General features: G+C 41.4%; 2 protein-coding genes across 14 annotated transcripts in view; one reads left to right on the top strand and one right to left on the bottom strand.

Annotated features, from left to right (window-relative positions):
* The window catches only part of fbxo15 (F-box protein 15), a 100,290-nt gene that overhangs the window by 18,578 nt on the left and 59,878 nt on the right, over positions 1-21,834 (bottom strand). For 4 of the 12 annotated variants that reach the window (XR_009120647.1, XR_009120643.1, XR_009120646.1 and 1 more), the window contains 2 exons: positions 6,847-6,923; positions 5,813-6,091 (listed from right to left, as the gene is read on the bottom strand). The exons of 2 other annotated variants lie outside the window; for them this stretch is intronic. The gene's annotated coding sequence lies outside the window, so the exon portion shown is untranslated. Of the gene's footprint in view, positions 1-3,581; positions 4,876-5,812; positions 6,092-6,846; positions 6,953-21,834 lie in introns of those variants that run through there. 6 more of the 12 variants (XR_009120644.1, XR_009120649.1, XR_009120645.1 and 3 more) reach the window with 5 other exon arrangements.
* On the top strand, positions 3,888-7,610 carry cbln2b (cerebellin 2b precursor). 2 transcript variants are annotated; one of them, XM_058060688.1, is made up of 4 exons: positions 3,888-4,210; positions 4,389-4,888; positions 5,668-5,787; positions 5,871-7,610. In XM_058060688.1, exons 2-4 carry the CDS (start codon positions 4,604-4,606, stop codon positions 6,066-6,068), a joined length of 603 nt encoding a protein of 200 aa, XP_057916671.1. In that variant the 5' UTR covers positions 3,888-4,210; positions 4,389-4,603; the 3' UTR covers positions 6,069-7,610. The 2 variants fall into 2 exon arrangements, with proteins under 2 accessions (XP_057916671.1, XP_057916672.1); XM_058060689.1 differs by lacking the exon at positions 3,888-4,210 and having other exon boundaries at positions 4,376-4,888.

Raw genomic sequence — 21,834 nt, 5'->3', positions numbered from 1 at the left:
GTGTGAATGCCTGCATGACATGGCCGACGAGACACAATTAGAATTTAGAAGACCGGGCCTCGAAGGAAGCGGTCCCATTGATGTCATTAAGAAGCTCACACGTCTTAGCGATGTAAGACACATGACACAAGCGCCCCCGGTGTCACTCAAAGGTTTCTTCCAGGGCAGGCTAGCAATCTGGAGCTAATTGAAAATGTGAATATGGAGCCATTCATATATCCGCACTCAGACGGACAGATGGACGAGGAGGACAGATGGATGGAGATAGGCGTGGCGGCGTCGAAGCCAACGCGCCGTCGAGAATTAATGCAGCCTGTTTTATTTATGCATGATGTTTTGATTGCATGTATTTAACACGCACCAGACAATGTGTCCCGGGTAAACCGGAGGGAGTAATGAGTCATCGATCACGTTTGACCTCTGTGCGGACTCACGGGGATTTGCGCTATGAAAAATAATCTGCAAAGAAACACTCAAAAGCCAATCAGGTTGAAGCTGAGTCATTTCCCCACACAAAAAGCAGATGGCTCACATTAAGACCCGTCACATCATCGACCTCGCCGTTCCTGGAAGCCAGCAGGCACTGCTGGCTGTCAGGGAAAATAAGCATAACGCCGTCTTGGGTCTGGCCAATCAGCTTTCCTGAAGGACGTGCGGCCTCTTTTAGGGCAATGGCCGCCCCTGGTATGTTAATGCCATGTAGGCCACATCCCGCTTGCTTGCATGTCCCCCCGTACTTGACATTTGATGTTTCCCCCCCGTCGCTACGTGTCCTTCCCGGGGTCAGTTGTGGCTCTCGGATACCTGATGTCACTCTTCCGCATGGTTTGGCAGCCGACTCTGACAGTGCAATGTTTGTCAAATCGGCTTGAGAAAGGAGGAAGGATCAGCGTGATTAAGCCTGGGAATATTTGCTTTTCTTTTTATGCCGAGCTTAAACAGGAACATTGTGTACAATGTTTACCTGTATCAAGACGCCCCCGAAAAACCTCTGAGTGCAAAGAGTAGCTCTGTCCTTTCGCCGTCTCCATTTGCGAGCGCCCGAGGAACCGAACCCATTGATTGAAGCGCCATCTCTTTTCATTGTAATGACACATTAAGATTAGCTCGGTGCCTGAAAATGGCTCAGACGTTACTCCGTATCGGCCCTCATCCGCTATGTGCTGTTCTATAAATATTCAAGTACAGTTCTCGCCACTCTGCCGCTCCGCGCTTACCTGAGCCCCTTTGAGTCGAGGCATACACGGAACCCGATGACGACTGAAAACAGAGAGAAAAGACGCGGTGGCTTTGCCTTCTTTATGTTCCCATCTCAGTCTCTTTACATTTTTACAGCTATTCTGGCTATTCCTATATTATTACCATTGCAAAGATTTTTTTTTTTAACATTGTAACTCGTCCTGAAACATGGTAATGGTTTTATTTCATTGGAACATGCATCCCATAATCAGTTCCCAGTCCCACATGTCCAAAAGGAGTAGGAAGAAGCAAAGCTTATTAAATCCTACCCCTCCATCTGGTACTTTTACAATCAGTAACTGTTACATTTGTTCACTTCCTGCTTTCCTAATATGGTTTAAGTTTTTTTTTATTTAATTAAAAAAAAAAGGCCTTAATTGGTAATGGTTTTATTTCATTTGAACATGCATCAGATTACAATTGAGTGCATCCCATAATCAGTAGTTCCCAGTTCCACATGTCCAAAAGGAGTGGGAAGAAGCAAAGCTTATTAAATCCTACCCCTCCATCTGCTACTTTTACAATGAGTAACTGTTACATTTGTTCACTTCCTGCTTTCCTAATATATTTTTTCTTTGTCATGTATGAGGTGATATGACCATTCATTCATTTTTTTACCGCGAGGGTCGCAGGGGGTGCTAGAGCCCTATCCCTCCAATTTGGAGTAGCCAATTAACCTAGCATGTTTTTGGAATGTGGGAGGAAACCGGAGTATCCGGAGAAAATCCATGCATGCACGGGGAAAACATGCAAACTCCACACAGAGATGGCCGAGGGTGGAATTGAACCCTGGTCTCCTAGCTGCGCGCTAACCACTAGACCGCCGTGCCGCCCGTGATATGATCATCCAATGCCATAATGGGTACCATAGTAAGTGTCAATATAGTGATATATATAGCACATCATGACTGGTTCAAGACTCTTCATCCTTGTATTTAGCAAACATCAACTGCTTGTATTGTTTCTTGAATTAGCTCATCGTTGTGCATTGTTGTGCAACATTACACGCAAAAAAATGAAAATTGGTGAAACCCCGCGGGGCCCCTGTCCTTCCTGTGCTATTATTGTTGGTGGTACCACAGCGTTTTAACCCCATAAATTGGAATCACTCCACAATGCAGTCTCTACACAACACCCACAGTAACTTTAAGATGTTCCGCCATATTGACATAATATTTGGTACACCCAAATGGGGGACTGGCGCGCACATGAGTGTAAAATTTAGGAAAGATCGGTTGAAAAACATGGCGGCCATGAAGCAAAACATCTTGGACTTGGCACATCATTTTTCATAGGGCATCGACCATTTGGATATGCAGTGTTTGAAGAAGCAGGGGTGATTATGCTATATGTGCTAATTATATATTATATAATATTATCCCTCTTTTATCACAGTTGATTGGTTCCACACCCAAACAAAGTCGGCTTCCTTATTTATAACGTTTATAGTGCTTAGAGGTGTTTAAAACCTTCTAAATATAGGTTTTTAACATTATTAGAGCCCCACAGACCTGAAGTAACACCCCTATAGTCGCATCGACACTCCTATTACCCAATTTAGGTGACATAATCGCCTACAAATCATCAAAAAATAAGACATTTATGACGTAAATAACGTGTGTTGCTGTAAATTATTCCGGTTCTAGTGGGTCCTGAGTGGGGGGACGGACAAAACAGTGACGTCAGTTGAGTTTCAGTTCGGCGTGGGTTCCAGCCGCAACAGTTATCCGTGTTCGGGATTATTCAAACCTGCAATATAGAAGCCGCTCACACAGAGTGAGCGGTGTAGAATACTACATGCCACCACGTCTTTGAATGCATCTTTCGAATGCCTTATATTTATTTCTAGTTCTTTTTGCTCGGTAATGCTGCATTTAGGCAAATGCGTTTAGGATTTAATCAAATATGTGTGTATTATTGAGCAAAGCGGTGCTAACAAACACAACATTAAACATACGGTATTGTGAGAAACACCTAAGCAGGAAAGCAGGAAGTGAACAAATGTAACAGTTACTGATTGTAAAAGTAGCAAATGGAGGGGTAGGATTTAATAAGCTTTGCTTCTTCCTACTCCTTTTGGACATGTGGAACTGGGAACTGATTATGGGATGCACTCAATTGTAATCTGATGCATATTCAAATGAAATAAAACCATTACCAATTAAGGCCTTTTTTAAAAATTAAATAAAAAAAAAACTTAAACCATATTAGGAAAGCAGGAAGTGAACAAATGTAACAGTTACTGATTGTAAAAGTACCAGATGGAGGGGTAGGATTCAATAAGCTTTGCTTCTTCCTACTCCTTTTGGACATGTGGAACTGGGAACTGATTATGTGATGCATTCAATTGTAATCTGATGCATGTTCAAATGAAATAAAACCATTACCAATTACCATAAACTGACTCTAGGGCATTTCAACATTAAACAACAATAACAGTAAACATATTAAGTTGATCAAAATTGAGCATGATTTTCTGTGCAAAGGAGACCCAACATGTGGATTGGTAAAAGATTCCACTGGGTGGCGCTAAAGCATCTCTATACGGCCCCTTGGAAGTGCTCGGGGTGTCAAATTGTTAACATATACGCGTACATGAGTGCTGGATGTGGCGTACATCTGCAAGGTTATTCCGTGCAACCACACTTGGCTGTTGGATGAATCAGAAGCAGACATGAGAAAGCAGAAGCAGCAGTAGCGGTGGATAAATGACACACACACACACACACATACGCACACAGTGAGTCAAGTCTCTCCTGTTTACCAAAAACAAACACAAACTCCATCGGTCGAAGTGTGAGTGTGTTCCTAATTGCGAGGAGTTACACAAAGAATGGGCGTGGATTATCCATCGAAAGAGAGCCCAGAGACCTTGGCTGTTTTTTTTTTTTTTTTTTTTTTGGATGAGCATCTGAGCGCTCGGCTCAGTCGGTGAGCGGCAGAAGAGGAACCAGCAGCATGGAGTGCGCAGGTAGGTCACAAACTCCATTTTCCGAGCTCAAAGTACGGATTTAACTCGCGTTTATGTGAACATTTTTACATTACGTGGAAGTGGCACTTTGCGTAATTTTACTCGCGGATTACGCGCCTGAATTGATGATTCAAAAATGACTTTTCTCTAATATAAAACATTTGTTTTGACTTTTCAGGGAGTGCAGCATCCTTTGTGTGAATCCTTCCCCCCCAAAAAAAGCCAAGTAAAGGCGCGCAGGAAGGAGGGGAGCCGGGGGAGTCAGAGGGTCGTTTAAGAGTGAGATACAAGGAGAGAGGGAGGGGAGAAGGGTAGGCAAGTCTGGACCAGGTGATTGAGTGCTAACAAACCTCCAAGGGGGCTGCTGTGGGTTCGAACACAGGATCAGCGACCATGGTGCCAGCGCGCTGCCCGGGACTGGCCCTCCTGCTCCTCCTCCTCTTCCTGGGGTGCGCCGTGGTCGTGTGCCTCGGCCAGAACGACACGGAGCCCATCGTGCTGGAGGGGAAGTGTCTGGTCGTGTGTGACTCGAACCCTTCCTCGGACGGAGCGGTCACTTCTTCTCTCGGCATCTCGGTGCGCTCCGCAGGGGCGAAGGTGGCTTTTTCGGCCGTGCGTGGAACCAACCATGAGCCGTCGGAGATGAGCAACACCTCCATGACCATCTACTTTGACCAGGTGGGCGGGAAAAATGCACAAAGGAACCATTTTATCCTTAAAGGTGCTGTGCGTAAAAGCAACTCTCACTGCGTAATTTCGCATGTTCCATACGTCGAAACAAGCCCTGATTAATGTTTTTTTTTAATTAATCCGAATCACACGCAACCTCTTTAAGAGGCTAACTGCTAATACTGTGCGTAAATGGCGTTTTTATTAGTATGGGTGCGTGCGCAACTGCCAATCAACCCTTTTACGCTTAAAATAAGCTCTCACGGTGATTAAATGTTGGATTTAACTCGAACCTAAGCAGCACCCGTGACAAGACGTTCGTTTATTTCAAGTTGTGCGTAACGAGTGGGGTTTTTTTCACCATTTTTTTCCACACCCAGGCTCAGAAAATCAACAATTTTAGTTAAGCATGTTTAAAAATGATGCTGCATCGATTAACTGTCAGCGTTCAGCAGTTAGTGAAGTGCGGATTGGCTGTTTTGGTGTCCTGCACGAGCAAAAAATCAACCATTTTAAGGCAGAGTGGGAATTATTTAAGGTGACTTTATATTAACATTGAGGAAAAAGCCACCTTAAGAAGATGAAACTGGTTTTCTTTTAATTGTGAGTGTTTGTTTTTCTGTTTTTTTGCTGCTTGCTATTGGGTGCTTCTACCACGTAACCAATTTGGAACCAAACCAGACTCTGACGCACAGCCTGAAGCATTTGGCACAGGCACTAAAGACAGCCTTCATAGTATATTCCATGACTATATAAAAAAAAATGGGAATAAAATGCTTCATTTGCAGGTTTTAGTCAACATCGGCAACCATTTCGACCTGAAAGCGAGTGTTTTCCAGGCTCCGAGGAGGGGGATTTATAGTTTCAGCTTCCATGTAGTGAAGGTCTACAACAGACAAACCATTCAGGTGAGCATCTCTTATCCATCTGTGGAATCTCACTTGGAAAAATACTAAAAAAAAAAAAAAAAAAAAAATCTCACATCCGGCAGGTAAACCTGATGCAGAACGACTACCCGGTGATATCAGCCTTTGCCGGGGACCAGGACGTCACACGGGAGGCGGCAAGTAACGGAGTACTGCTGATGGTGGAGCGGGAGGACCGCGTTTACCTGAAGCTGGAGCGAGGCACCCTCATGGGCGGATGGAAATACTCCACCTTCTCAGGCTTTCTGGTCTTTCCTCTATAATCTGACCCCGGGATGGGACTCTGCTTGGATCACCAACAACATGCAATTTATTTTCAACAAGAACAGCCAAGGAAGACGACGAATATCCTAATGATCCACAAAACCTCCCACCTACCCAACCTCCCTCCTTCTCCTCCTCACATTCGTCTATCTAGTCTAATATGAACCTTGGAGATTCACAAATTCATCAACTTTACGCAAGCAGGACGTCGTGGTGGTGTTGGGAATTTTTTTTTTCTGGCCTGGAAAACCAAACGGGACAAAAGCAACAAAGGAAAGGACATAAAGTGGAAGAAGCGACCAGTGTGTTATGCTCTATTTTAAGTTTTGTATAGCCTTAAAGAATATATGGTTTCCGTCCAAGTGAAGTATATGGAATTATTGGACAACCACAGAAAGAAGTGATTTTTTTTTTTTTTTTTTTTTTTTTGCTCGAATGGATGTTTTTGTGCCGTCAATCGTTTTACGTTTGGATGCTGAAAATAAGCCAAATCAGGGCCGCCAGAAGAGTCGTTTATGAAAAGAAGAAGAAGCCGCCAAAAAGGACGTGACTCAGAGAGCCCTTTTACCGAAAAAAAAGAAGAATGAATCTATCATTTATGAAGTACATATTCACATTTAGTGTGTGTTCGACATTGCGGAATCTGCTTATAGCTTTTGATTGATTTTACTGTTCAGTGACGTTGCTCACCAAATGTACAATGTGGAAACAATAGAAGAATCCCTATATATGTCCCGCTTAATAAAATATATTGTATTGTATAGACTAAGCGCTTACTTTTTATTGGAAATGAGCTGGAAACTTGGCAGGGCTCGTGTCATGTCAATGAGGCCTGCTGGTCGCTGTCCGTGGTGCTGAAACCAGAAAGGTTCAAATAAGAATCCTGTGGTAGAAAATGATGAAAGGGTAGTCGGATGTAAATGTAATCATTCATACAGTTCATTCATACATTCATAAAGCTGCCGATTAATCGATTATTCACTTTGACTATTTTTGTATTCGATTAATCGTTTTTTTGGTTTGATATTCTCCGATTTCAACCTTTCCAAGAGACATCTTTAACTCTTTTCTGATGCAGTATGTTGCTTGTGTTTGGTTCCTAATGATTGGTGCATTTCGGGAAGGGGTGTCCAAAGTGTGTCCTGGGGGCCATTTTTGGCCCTCGGATGCTTTTTATTGGCCCACTGCCAATATAAAAATATTGAAAAAAAAATTCAAAACTTAAAAAAAAAGAAAAAATCAGCAGCAATTTCAGAAATATTGTGAAAATATTAACAGAAAAACGTTAAAAGGTTTGAATTTTACAAGTATAATGCCATAATATGACAAAAAATAACAATTTTAGTCGAATAAAGATTAAATATTAAATACTTTTTTTTAAGTTTTGGAAAATTCGGTTGCAGAAGAAGTTGTCTGTTGAGAATTCAGTCAAAATATTAAGAAATGACTTGTTCCATGCAAGGCAGGGGTTTCCAAAGTGCAGGCGGGGGGGGGCCATTTGCGGCACATTCTCAAAAATATAATTCGACAAGAAACAAAAACGGAAAAAACTAGAAAAGCCTGCAGTAATTTTACACGAAAAGTGAAAATATTAAGAAAAAAAGTGACGCAAAAGAGAAAAAAAAGTCACAATTTCACGAGAAAAAAAAACTTTGAATGTGAAGAAAAATTTGCAATATTATGACAAAACAAAACAAAATCAGGTTGCGTTAATAGTTATAATACAATACTGGAATAAAGTCAAAATATTATGTGAATAATGTCATAATATTATCAGAAGATTATTAGAATATACAGAATGGAAAAAGTTTGGACACCCTTGGTTTAGGGCCCAACTGACAAGTTAATCAAAACAAGAAGCTTCAGATTAATCGATTAAAATGTATTATTAATTGCAGCCCGAATGAACAGGATGCTATTTTAGTTGAAAGGTTAAATACATACAAAAAAATGTATAGGGTCTGTGTCCTTGCTCTGAGGGACTCCAGGTGACCCCCCCCCCCCCCCCTCGACTTTGAGAGGATGTGAACACAAACGAGAAGTTGCAATGTTGTTGGCCATTGATCTGTTAATCTCTCCTTAATGTGAGCCCCGTGGGTCAAAAGGGCCGCCATCATTCATCTTATGGCCGACTAATCTTATTAGTCTCTGACCTTTTTAGTCTTGTGATTACACTTAAAGCCATTTTCATGGCCGGGATTTAGTCCGAGAATAAACACAGATGGCTCTGCTCTGAGACTTACCTCGTGGGTGTAATATTATCACTGACAAAGATAACGGCGTACAGCAGCACTTCTTAATTATCATGCCCCCCCCATCCCCACCCAAAGGGACAGAAATGTTTTCACAACTTGAAACTGGTAATATTTTACTATGCAGACTGGACTTGACACTGAAAGTGCCACAAAATGGAGTGCATGTTGAGTACTAGAAATGTGTACATGTTGGTAGGTCTGCATTCAAATGAAAGCCTCCCATGCCATAGACATGAAATGACTTAATACATAAAGATCCCTCGCCATTCCGCGCTTGGAATTTGTGGCTTCACTCTTAGTTTTTCAAAATATATAAATGATGCATATGAAATAATATTAAATATTAAAGTATTTTATGCCCAAATTAAGTATTTTCCAGCATAAAAACGGCTAAATGAACAAAAATACAGGCATTCAGAAGATGCATTCAAAGACATTGTAATAATATGTAGTATTCTACACCGGTCACTAGGTGTCAGTCACGTTACTGCAATGCTGCGTGAGACACACAAGCACCAGACTTGATTGGCAGAGTAACGACGGCCTTTTATTGCAGGATTGAGAATGATCTCACAACAGGCACAGTGATCGCTAACACAGGCTACCGTTGCGGCCGTAACCCACGCCAGGCTATAACTAAACTATGACATCACTTCCTGCCCCCCCCCCCCCGGAACACGTGTACAGCAACACACACATGTCTTAAATGGCTGATTATGTTTACTATATTGGGTAATTTGACTGTAAAGGTGACTATAGGGGTGTTATTCCATGTCTAGAGGGCTCTACTAATGTAAACAAATATTTCTAAAGGTTGTAAACAGGTTTTGTGTGTTCTAACTTCCTGTTCAATGGAACATTCCTGACACAGAGTGACCAGTGTGAAATACTACCATCACTACGTCTTTGAATGCATCTTCTGAATGCCTTGTGTTTGCAGTCACGTTTATTTAGACACATTTAGGCTGGAAAATGCCTTCTTTGGGCAAAATAAATATATTTTTACTTACACTAATAGGCCTTTTCAAGCACAAAACAGCATTGATTTATTAATACATTTTATGTATTATGTATTACGTAACATGTAACAGTGAAGTGGCGAGGGATTTCTGTGTAGTATGTACAGTTACAGAACTTTCATGGTGACACCATGGGGTGGGAGTGAACAAAAATCCGACTTTGCTTGACCCCATATCTTCCAAAATTCCACTATTAATGAACAAAAGAAAGGCTTAGCAAGAACCCAGACCTAAATCCAGCCTTTTTCTGACCCATTTGTAGCACGTCTAATATGGAAGAGACTGGGAAAGAGATCTGTAGGTCACAGGTTGACTTTCTTTACCTATTGTACCGTATGAAACGTCACCAAATGTCATCTTTGAGCTTGTATTAGGCTTTAAGGCATCGCTAATCTGCTACCTTTGACACTTATCCCACAGAGCCACCTTAACACTATTACCATGCTTGACGATGTCACTTGGGCTTTTAGAAAAAGCTTAAAATGCAAGCATTCGTACGGGCGTGACTCCAATTCAAAAGGTTTCGGACGTTTAGGTGAAGAATGACAGCTTAGAGGGACGCAAAAAACAACATCTGTTGCCACCTTCTTTTCATTTAGAAGGATTTTTATGGATATTTTTTTAATCCTTTCCTTCAACACCTTATAAAAATGGTATCAAGTGAAGAACGAAGTGACAACAAAACATCTGATGACGACAGCAGGAAACAGAGTTGACTAAATTGTCCTTTTCCATTTTTAACTACGACAATACTGGGAAAGAAAGGATACACTGGCAGCTCTGATTGTGCTATGTGAGTGTGTGTGTGTGTCAAGAAGGCCTACTTTGAGAAGCTATTAAACCGGGGGGGTTAAAGGGGCCCCATTGTGTAGAATGGAAGGATGCAAAGGCCACTTGGATCTTTTGTAAAAGCAACACCCCCCCCCCCAAAAAAAAAACACATCTCCAGGTTGTAATATAGATGGAAAAATGTATTAGTGTGCATTTTGGCTGTTGCTCATTTTCAATAATCTTTGTAAAAGTTATTTTTGTTATGACTGTTATGACTATTCCCACTATTAATATTTTAACTTTATTCGCAACATATCACTTTTTTACCCCAACCTGATTCTATTTCTCAAAATATTAAGACTTCGCCAAAAAATGTTTTCTTTAATAATTCCAAGTCTATGCTACTAAATTTTTGTCTTGTAAAATTGCAACTTCTTGTTAAAATATGATTTTTTTTCTGTCAATATTTTGACTTTATTCTAGAAAATCTCAGCTGTTTTCTTCCAATTTCTGCTGTTTTTTTTTTTTTAATTTCCAACCATTTTATTTTGTACATTTTATTCTTATTATTATGACTTTCTGCAATCAAAAAATTACAAATTTATTTCTTGTTTTTTCCCCCTCATAATACAATTTTTGAAAATTAAAAAAATATATTTATTCATCGGTAGTTCAACTTAAATTATATATTTTTTCCCATGATAATATTACAAGTTTGCCCCTCAAAATGACCTTTTTCCTTTAATATTTTGACTTTATTCTTATAGCTACAACTGTAGATTTTTCAATTTTTGCTGCTTGCTTGTTTGTTTCTTTGTTAAATTACATTCTTAGAATGTGCCTTTGGGCCAATAAATAACATAGCCACGGACTGCAAATGGCCCCTGGGCCGCACTCTGGACAGCCCTGTATTAAGACTGAATCTCCCAACGTAATAATAATAATATCCAACAGCAGCAAAAGGGCCAAGATGCGGGAACGTTGGTGTAGCAATTACACCCGAGTGCCGTGATTAAGATTTATAATAGGCAGGCTAAATTGTACTTTATATTTTCATTTGCAATAAATGCAGAGTCATCTGCATTGTCCGTGAGATACGCTCATTCTTTAAGTATGGGGTGACTTTTCACTGGAGCACAGATGGCGTTTCATTCTTTGCAGGCTGTGCCAAGATAATTATAAAATAGCAGAACGCTGTTTAAAAAAAATAAAACATGGCCTTTTTTTTTTTTTAACTATTTTTAAAGGGTGTCCATGCATGTCTCTTCAAAGACCTCATAACCCCCCCTTGAGGACTGGTGCTTTAAAGTGTCGTGAGGCTGTAGGACACGATGGAAGAAGAAGATGAGAGTAAAGCAAAGCTGCGGTGCTTCATGCGTTTGAATGGAAATGACGTAACGGACTCATCAGACGAATGTCATCTCTCCAGCAGGATGCCACTTAGTCATTAGTGAGCTTGTTTTTAGTGTGTAAACACCCACGCCGTCTGCAAGTGTGTGCCCCCCCCCCCTACTCGTGCGTGCGTACGAGTGGGTGCACGCACGGCACGCTCATCGCGGCTGGCGCACACGTCTATTAGCACATCTGAAAACAAAACAACACTGGAAGTGCTCGAGAAGCGAAGAGTTGCGTCGTCTGAACATCAAGACGGCTTTAATTGACACGCGCCGCTGCTCCTCTTCGCCGTCTTGAAACACTAAACATTTCATTAAGGACGCCGCCTCAACCAGAGGAAGGATAGTTGGCAGGTAAAAGTGTCATCTGTTTGGGAAAACGTTTCACAGGAAGAGGAGGCTTCTTCCACACGACAAAACTTTCTTCTTTGTGCGTCAATGGCGAGATGATTTAGCGGGGTTATGCTGTACGTGTTGAGCAACATTCGTTTGGAGCTGCTTAGCAGGATTGTGCCGAAACTACTGACGCAAAAAAAAAAAAAATGTGTTCTCTCAGTTCATTAGTTCCAGATTAGAGTAGGATTCCTTATTTTTAATGGGATATTTTCATAGACCACAACTTTCGAAATACATTATTAGAGCCCTCTAGACATGAAATAACACCCCTATAGTCACCTTTACACTCATATTACCTCATATTGTAGACATAATAAGACATGAAAATGTTCTGTGGCTCAGGGAAACTCGGTGGGGGGGGCGAACAGGAAGTGAAATTGGGGGGTTAGGTTACGGCCGCAACAGTAGCAACCATGTGAGAGATTATCGCGCAATTCCAACCTGTAATAAAAGCCTCTTGATCAAGCCTGGTGCTTGTGTGTCTCACTTCACACTAACATTAAACTTGCATATCAAGGCGGGGGCCTCAAACTAGTGTCCTGCGAGCCACATTTGGCCCGCAGGCCGCGTGTTTGTGACCCCTGATTTACTGTTTCAACAAGGCTTTTGCGAAAATTAATATACAAGTCAGTTATGTAAATTGAGTTTTTTATTGCGAGCTAGCTATATTAGCTCGTTTTTTTTTTGTCCCCCCCCCCCAAAAAAAAAACTGCAGTTCCCATTTAAAGCTACAGACACACAAAACAGCACGTTCACAGTAGGGCTTACTAAAAATACTTTTAAATCGCCTAAATTCCAGCATTAAATAGCCAAAAACTTACCACTTCCACACGGATAGGGAGGATAACTATTAACAGTTATTTAACCTTTAACATGAACATGAATCAAACGTAATAATTTTTTCTGGGTACATACCATACAGCATCCATATCAAACTTGCGCGGGCCGCGCTAACATTAAACTTTCATATCAAGGCAGGGGTCTCAAACTAGTGTCCTGCGAGCCACATTTGGCCCGCAGGCCACGTGTTTGTGACCCCTGATTTACTGTTTCAACAAGGCTTTGCGACACATCTTAAAACGAAAATTAATATACAAGTCAGTTATGTAAATTGAGTTTTTTTTATAGCGAGCTAGCTATATTAGCTCGTTTTTTTTACCCCCCCAAAAAACTGCAGTTCCCATTTAAAGCTACAGACACACAAAACAGCACGTTCACAGTAGGGCTTACTAAAAATACTTTTAAATCGCCTAAATTCCAGCATTAAATAGCCAAAAACTTACCACTTCCACACGGATAGGGAGGTTATTTAACCTTTAACATGAACATTAATCAAACATAATATTTTTTTCTGGGTACATGATACCATACAGCATCCATATCAAACTTGCACGGGCCGCGCTAACATTAAACTTTCATATCAAGGCGGGGGTCTCAAACTAGTGTCCTGCGGGCCACATTTGGCCCGCGGGCCGCGTGTTTGAGACCCCTGGTATAAAGTCACCATTAACAAAATGAATGTTCATTTTCACCAGCCTGGATATATTTTGGTGAGATTCCCATCAAAACGACCCCTCCGCTAAGCCGACCTTGCCATTCCATTCCCAGTCAGGCTTTTTTTTTTTTTTTTTTTTTCTTAATGAACGGTAGCCAGTTGGGTGTAAAAAGACATTTCTCCTGCTCACCAGTGACGAGCTGCACCCTTCACAGCCAGCATCCAGGAAGCAAAGGTCAGGCAAAGATGCCAAAGCTGTTGACACACACTAAGCCCTTTTAAGAGACACGTGGCTGACACATATTGAATGCCAACCTGTGGTTTAGTAGGGGGGGGGGGGGGTGATGTTAAGCACTATGCTTTGCCCTCTCGTTGCTTTGTGTGAAAAACACTTGAAACATATACATCCCAGATTCAACCTTGATTGCATAATCGCCTCCAAATGCTCATCTCATTGGTTCGTCGGATGCATAAAAAGCATGTATATATTTCAGTGAACACTTTATACAAATGGCGGTATTCCCTGCTGATTGCAGATGAGCCGTCTAATATATTGTTAAAAAAAAAAAAAAAAACGCTTTAGAAAAGACTCATTTCTCCAGTCTATGCAGTGGCTGAATTGCCTCAAGTGCGATTGTGCAGAAGAATAAGGCTTTCACAGCATTATTTTTATTCCAGATACTCCCAGGCAAAGCTACAGGCACTTCCTTTTGGGGCGAGAATGATGCTGAGGGAGGGGGGGGGGCGCTCAGCCGAATATTTAATGTGGCGGCAAGTTAAAAGGGAAGAGGCACAAGTGAATGTGGTGATTTATCGGCCCGCTTCTATCATGTTTAAAAGCCATTTTCGAGGGTGTTTCCTTCCAAATGAGCTCTGCTAATTTCATGGGCTGCAATAATGGAGGCATTTTGTCTGGGGAGTAAGGAGGCAGAACCTGCAGGAGACATCAAATCTGCACGGGGGTCATTTATTGCTCCTGTGCTGTTATGAAAGGGGAATTCAATTTTTGTGACGGGCTTTTTTTTTGGGACTGAAGATTGAAGTCAAGCAAATTAATGTATCTTTCTCTATATAGTATATAGTATAGTATTCAATTCCAGACCCAACTATGATAAGTAATTTACACAAAATAGGATTCTTTATTTATAAATAGAATATTCTCATCATTAGAGAGTAAAAAAAACCTGTTTACCAACTTCCAAATAGGTTTTTTTAACATTATTAGAGCCCTCGAGACATAAAATAACACCCCTATAGTCACCTTTACACTCAAATTATTCTATTTAGTACACAAAACATAAAATCTTAACATAAGTAACATTAACATTTGCTCCGCCCCTCTAGAAAGTGCAAGTTCAGCGTAAAAGTGTAATAGTAAAAAAATAAAACATTAAAGTAATACGCACCCTGTCGCGGGTCAAATAGCATTCCCTAATTCCCCAAGGCAAATGCCGACAGGTATGGCCGCAGGCCAATAAAAAAAAAAAACGAGCTGCAGGCTGCAAATTGCCCCAAGGCCAGACTTTGGACACCCCTGCCGTAGATGATTCTATGTCGCCATGGTAACAACAGAGCTGCTATTCTCCATATGACAGACCTAAACCTTTACAGTAATAATAATAATAATAATAATAATAATAATAATAATAATAATAATAATAATGGGTTGGATTTTTTTAAAGCGCCTTTGTTTTGTTAGTTTCTTATATTGCATTTTAGTTTCAGAATATTAAAATGTTTTGTCTTTATTCTTGTTAAATTACCATTGAATTTTTGCTGTTTTTTGTTTATTTTTCATACTAAATTAGTAGAATATGCTGCGGGCCAATAAAAAAAAACACCTGAGGGATGCAGATAGCCCCCGGGGCTGCACTTTGGACACCCCTGCCGTAGATGATTCTATGTCGCCATGGTAACAACTGAGCTGCTATTCTCCACATGACAGACCTAAACCTTTACAATAATAATAATAATGGGTTGGATTTTTTAAAGCGTGTTTGTTTTGTTAGTTTCTTATTTAGCATTTTAGTTTCAGAATATTACAATATTATTTGTCTTTATTTCTGTTAAATTACTGCTGAATTTTTGCTGTTTTTTGTTTATTTTTCATACTGAATTAGTAGAATGTGCTTTGGGCCAATAAAAAAAAACACCTGTGGGATGCAGATAGCCCCCGGGGCTGCACTTTGGACACCCTTGATTTAGCTTATCTTTATTTTTTATTTTTATTTTTATTTTTTTAAAAATATAAGATAAGATAAGATTTAGCTTATCTTTAGCCAAATCTAATGTGACAGGATTTGATTCTGCCATTATTGAATATTAAAATGTTTTGTCTTTATTCTTGTTAAATTACTGTTGAAATTTTGCTGTTTTTTGTTTATTTTTCATACTAAATTAGTAGAATATGCTGTGGGCCAATAAAAAAAAACACCCTTGATTTAGCTTATCTTCATTTTTTATTTTTTTTTTATTTTTTCATTTTTTTTTTAAAGATAAGATTTAGCTTATCTTTAGCCAAATCTAAATGTGACAGGATTTGATTCTGCCATTATTGAATATTAAAATGTTTTGTCTTTATTCTTGTTAAATTACTGTTGAAATTTTGCTGTTTTTTGTTTATTTTTCATACTAAATTAGTAGAATATGCTGCGGGCCAATAAAAAAAAAACACCTGAGGGATGCAGATAGCCCCCGGGGCTGCACTTTGGACACCCTTGATTTAGCTTATCTTTAGCCAAATCTAATGTGACAGGATTTGATTCTGCCATTATTGACATTCCCGAGGTGGTCCGGCGACCTGCTCATTCACTCCGGCACGGAAAAAGACGCAAACAAAGAGAGAGCCCAGCAAGGACAGCATGTGGCAGCGGTTTGTTAATAATACATTTGTTTGCCAAACAAATAAATAGACGCAGACAAACATCAGTCACCGAACCGCTTCTGTGAACAGGCCCATCCCCTGTGTTAGACAAAGTCTGTTTATTCTCCCTGCCACAGCTTGCAATATCCATACAGAAGCACACAATTCCCTCAAGGAAATGCAACTCCTTCCAACGCCCCCCACCCCCCTCCATCACCACTACCACCAGCGCGGAGACGATGCAAGGCAACAGAGGTTCATATGCACAACGCCTTGATGTGATGGATCCAGAACATCATGTGCATCCCGTGCAATCGGATTCAGCCACTGGAGGCCCGGGAGAGACACACGAGCGTGGACGCGGCGGCTTACGGCCAGCTGACTTTAACCACATTCATTAGGATCGGAACGCGTGACCGACGCGAGCACGGTGCCAACATCATGCAGCATCTGTTTACGGTTATGCGGATCTATCATTTTGGAGGGAATTGAACGCCGCCGTTATTTCAGCCCTGCCTCTGTGCGACGGGAAACACAACATCGGCAGCCGGAGCGTGGGGGGGGGGAAGGAAACAACAACGCTATCTATTGAACGCAACTCGATACGGGAGGAGGACAATGTGGAGTTGTGTAAATGGATCAATCAGATGTTATGATACAAACAATAACGTTACAACATTAAAAACAACATAAATCTATGTTGTATTTTGGAACCTCTAGGTCATATGATACTTTTTTGGGGGGGTCGCGGGGGGGTGATCACCTTTAGCTACACATCAGAAATCACAGATTCAATCCAATATATATATTATACATTTATATAATATACATATACAGTATCCAGTATGTTCTTATTGTAAGACACGTCCAGTCGGGGGTGGGTTAACGTTTTGACTCGTGGCCCACATTGGGTTAAAACCTTCAGCTGGGGGGGTGGGGGGTGGGGGAGGGGGGGTGTCTATACGTATAGGGCAAAGAAACAAAAACATAAAAAAACAAAAACAAAACATATAAAAACAAAAACAACTAAGCATTAAAAATAACATAACTAGGGATGATATTAGCATAAATATGTAATATTGGCTCATATCCGTACATTTTTTTAAAATTAATATGCTATATACAACACATGTGTTCGTTCCACCACAGGACCTATGTCATGTTACACATATCGGTTTCAGTATCGGCTGATATCGATATCGGGAATTGCACCCCCACTCACCTAGCCTAGCACCGGAACATCCTTACAGCAACACACAATGTCTGAAATGTACTTATTATATCCGTTATATTGGGTTTTAGGAGTGTAAAGGTGACTATAGGGGTGCTATTTCATGTCTAGAGGGCTCTAAAATGTTTAAAAAAATACATATTCAGAAGGTTGTAAGCTTATCTTTATTTTTTATTTTTATTAATTTTTTTATTATTATTATTTTTAATATAAGATAAGATTTAGCTTATCTTTAGCCAAATCTAATGTGACAGGATTTGATTCTGCCATTATTGAATATTAAAATGTTTTGTCTTTATTCATGTTAAATTACTGTTGAAATTTTGCTGTTTTTTGTTTATTTTTCATACTAAATTAGTAGAATATGCTGTGGGCCATAGGGGTGCTATTTCATGTCTAGAGGGCTCTAAAATGTTTTAAAAAAATACATATTCAGAAAGTTGTAAACAGGTTTTCTATACTCTAAGTACAAAACGATTTCATTGACAAATAAGGAATCCTACTTTGTGGAAATTCACTTATCACGGTCGGATCTGGAACCAGTGAAGCGCAATAAACGAGGGATTGAAATGATTGATACTTTATCTTTTGAAACTATTGTTGGTAACGTACGGTATTGTTCACCAGTGGCGGTGGTGCTCTCGAGTTCATGATTTGATTTCCGGCAGAACAGGGGTCCTGTCAGGCAAGTTGACATCTACTCCTACATGCAAAGTTGGGTTATTAGCTCCAAAATCCATGGCGTTAAAAATGGGCTCCAAAACGCCTCCTCATCCAACACTGCATGTTAATAAAGACACCTTGGTGTTTAATATTCCCCCACACTTTGCTTTGGACACATTGTCTCACACACTGTATATTTTAGACAACAGGCAACGAGGCATAAAAGGTTCCAGATCTCGTTAACACATTCTAGTTCCATTTATCAGCACGTTGGAGAGCGCCACGTACGGTGCTTCAGCTTCACTGCGCCCCGAGGAGCTCAAACCGGGATGGCTTTAATAACGGGATTTTACAGCAAAAACATGGATATTTCAAAAGGGTTGTACCATACATAAAGTATTCTTTTTTATTGCACATGGACTTCATGTCATTATTTCTTCACCTTCTCCCACAATTAAAAATTCCAATATGGATGAAACGCACGTCGCTGCAGGTTAAATCAATGTATCTACGGAAAAAGCGCTAAAAGCCCGAGCATATGTCAAGCTCATCTCATCATAAACATCTGGGCGGAACGGCTCGATGAGCACCTCGGCGCCTCAGGCATCACACGGAACCTTGAGGAACGCCACGGGCATGTTTGGAGGGCGAGGGGAGTAGTAGCCTTTTTCAGTGGGCGAGGCTTCTGCCTACGCATCGCCAGAGTGAGACGAGATACAGTATTCATTTCACCGTCGATAATCACCTTCATCCACCCCTCCCTCCGACTGGCTGGCTGACTGGCTGGGGAGGGAAGATACAGTAAGGAAGGTCGTTTGGGCTGCATGGAATGGAACTCAACCACTGAGGACTTCCACTAAGGCCGAAAAATCCTCATTTTGGATAAGAACCCAATTACACAGGAACGTCGGGAAGGTCGGAGACTCTGTGAAATGACAGGAATTGCCTCTAAAATGGAACAAAAGGAGGCTGATTTTATTTGACTTGATTATTCTTTGCCATGTGACGTCTTATATTATACATACAGTATGTTATATGTTCATTCATTCATTTTCTACTGCTTTTCCTCATGAGGGTCGCAAGGGTGCTGGAGCCTATCCCAGCTGTCTTCGGGCGAGAGGCACATCCAGGTACACCCTGGACTGGTGGCCAGCCAATCACAGGGCACATATAGACAAACAACCATTCACACTCACATTCATACCTATGGAGAATTTGGAGTGGCTAATTAACCTAGCATGTTTTTGGAATGTGGGAAGAAACCGGAATACCCGGAGAAAAACATGCACACTCCACATGGAGATGGCCGAGAGTGGAATTGAACGCGGGTCTCCTTGCTGTGAGGCCTGTGCGCTAACCACTCGGTTATATTTGTAAATAAATTATTTTGATGCAAAAAAAAAAACAAAAACAGAATGCGGCAAAATCCAGCACCATGGATAGCGACAGTGACACACGGCTCATATTATTCATTCATTCATTCATTTTCTACCGCTTGTCGCGGGGGGTGCTGGAGCCTATCCCAGCTGTCTTCGGGCGAGAGGCGGGGTACACCCTGGACTGGTCGCCAGCCAATCACAGGGCACATATAGACAAACAACCATTCACACTCACATTCATACCTATGGACAATTTGGAGTGGCTAATTAACCTAGCATGTTTTTGGAATGTGGGAGGAAACTGGAGTACCCGGTTGAACCCTGAGGAGGAATTGAACCCTGGTCTCCTAGCTGTGAGGTCTGCGCGCTAACCACTCGACCGCCATGCCGCCCATGTTATACGTATGTTATGCTGCTATATATGTTATGTTACATTATGTCATGCTAGGTTATGCAATGTAATGTTGTGTTGAACCACTTGGGGTTTTGTTATTACCCAAACTGAGCGTTATTATTATTATTATTATTATTATTTCCAAGGCATTCATACGCCAAATATAAACTTGCGATAGAATTATTTAGGCGCATTTCCGACGACATGGCACATCGGCACCATGACGCTTTGAACAACCGTTTAGTCGTGACGCCACCGTGTTGCCGGTACGCATGTTGAAATTTGCCCAATCACAGTCCCGCTCCCCATCCGGTCTGCCCCCGGTTCTGGCACAGCCCCCATCTGGTTTGACAATCTGTTTTGAGGGAAGTCAGTTGTTTTTTTTTTGTTTTTTTTCCACAGTCTCATCCAGGCTCTGTGCCCTTGTGGGTTTTTTTTTTTTTTTTTTGCTTGAAGTCATGTCTGCTGCAGCGGCTCAGACATACTTGGGTATGATCACAGCCTCTCCAACATGGCTACCAGGGCATCACAGCCATCACCCACCCATGGGAGTTGGTGCAATACCGAGCCTTGAACGCAACTAAAACAGGACTCGGGATTATCGGAATGGAAAACCAAAACAATTGCGTCATGTCTTGACACATTTATATTATGTCTTTGTAGTTTGAGCATAGAAATATTATTTTACATTATTAGAGCCCTCTAGACATGAAATAACACCCCTATAGTCACCTTTACACTCACATTAATTACCCCAAATAGGAATTCCATACGCTTGCGTCATGTCTTGACACATTTATATTATGTCTTTGTAGTTTGAGCATAGAAATATTATTTTACATTATTAGAGCCCTCTAGACATGAAATAACACCCCTATAGTCACCTTTACACTCACATTAATTACCCCAAATAGGAATTCCATACGCTTGCGTCATGTCTTGACACATTTATATTATGTCTTTGTAGTTTGAGCATAGAAATATTATTTTACATTATTAGAGCCCTCTAGACATGAAATAACACCCCTATAGTCACCTTTACACTCACATTAATTACCCCAAATAGGAATTCCATACGCTTACTACACGGTGGTCCCACTGTAAGTGATTTACAGACTCATATGTTTGTGGAAAACGAGGTGGGGGGGGGGGGGGGGGGGGGTGAGTTGTTAAAACGGAGCTGGCAGCCGACTTTTCTCCACATCTCTGGGTGTCAGCGTTGAAAGCGTAAACACAGTTAAGAGAGTCGGCGAGGAGCCCACGAGAGGGAGTGGCGGCGAGGAAGGAGGGGGGGGGGGTGCCGGGGTGCCACCCCCCCTTCTCCGCACATCTCGCTGCGATGAGCATCAGAAACTCTGTTTGTGTCAACACCTGCCAATTCATCTTCACATGCTAACCTGTCATCAACGCGGTGCGACTCTACCCGAGCTCGGCAGGCGAGGCAGGCAGGAAGCCGAGGAGGGAATGTCGTCTTTTTCCTTGGAATTCTTCTTTTGTGTCCCGTCTCCTTACTCCCTGCCTTTTATACCGCAAAGTTTTTTTTTAGGTTGTTTTCAAAAGCAAGACATAGTGTGCTTATTCTTACTCCCCAAGTGCTTTTTCCCGTCCCAAATCACGTCTTCTGTTTTGCATCTCCCAGTTGACGCCCAGCCCCCCCCCCCCCCCCGCCCCCCCCTTTCCATACCACCTCGGCTTACACAAATATTAGACTTCTCCCAAGGTTTTAAGGGAGTACCATCTCACAGCTGACTTGTGTAGTGGGGACCGCCCCCCCCCGCCTTGCACACGCCCCCGGCCCCTTCAGTGACTGGTAGACTCCTTTAAAGCCGCATATGCAAGAGAACAGAGGGATGATCAACCTTAAAAAACATGTCCTACATCAAACAACCCGCTTGGTCTGCGGCG

Source organism: Doryrhamphus excisus, chromosome 21, assembly GCF_030265055.1.
Source record: "Doryrhamphus excisus isolate RoL2022-K1 chromosome 21, RoL_Dexc_1.0, whole genome shotgun sequence".
Taxonomy (NCBI): Eukaryota; Metazoa; Chordata; class Actinopteri; order Syngnathiformes; family Syngnathidae; genus Doryrhamphus; species Doryrhamphus excisus.
Note: the sequence above shows the minus strand (reverse complement) of the source record. Positions and strands in the feature narration are given on the sequence as shown.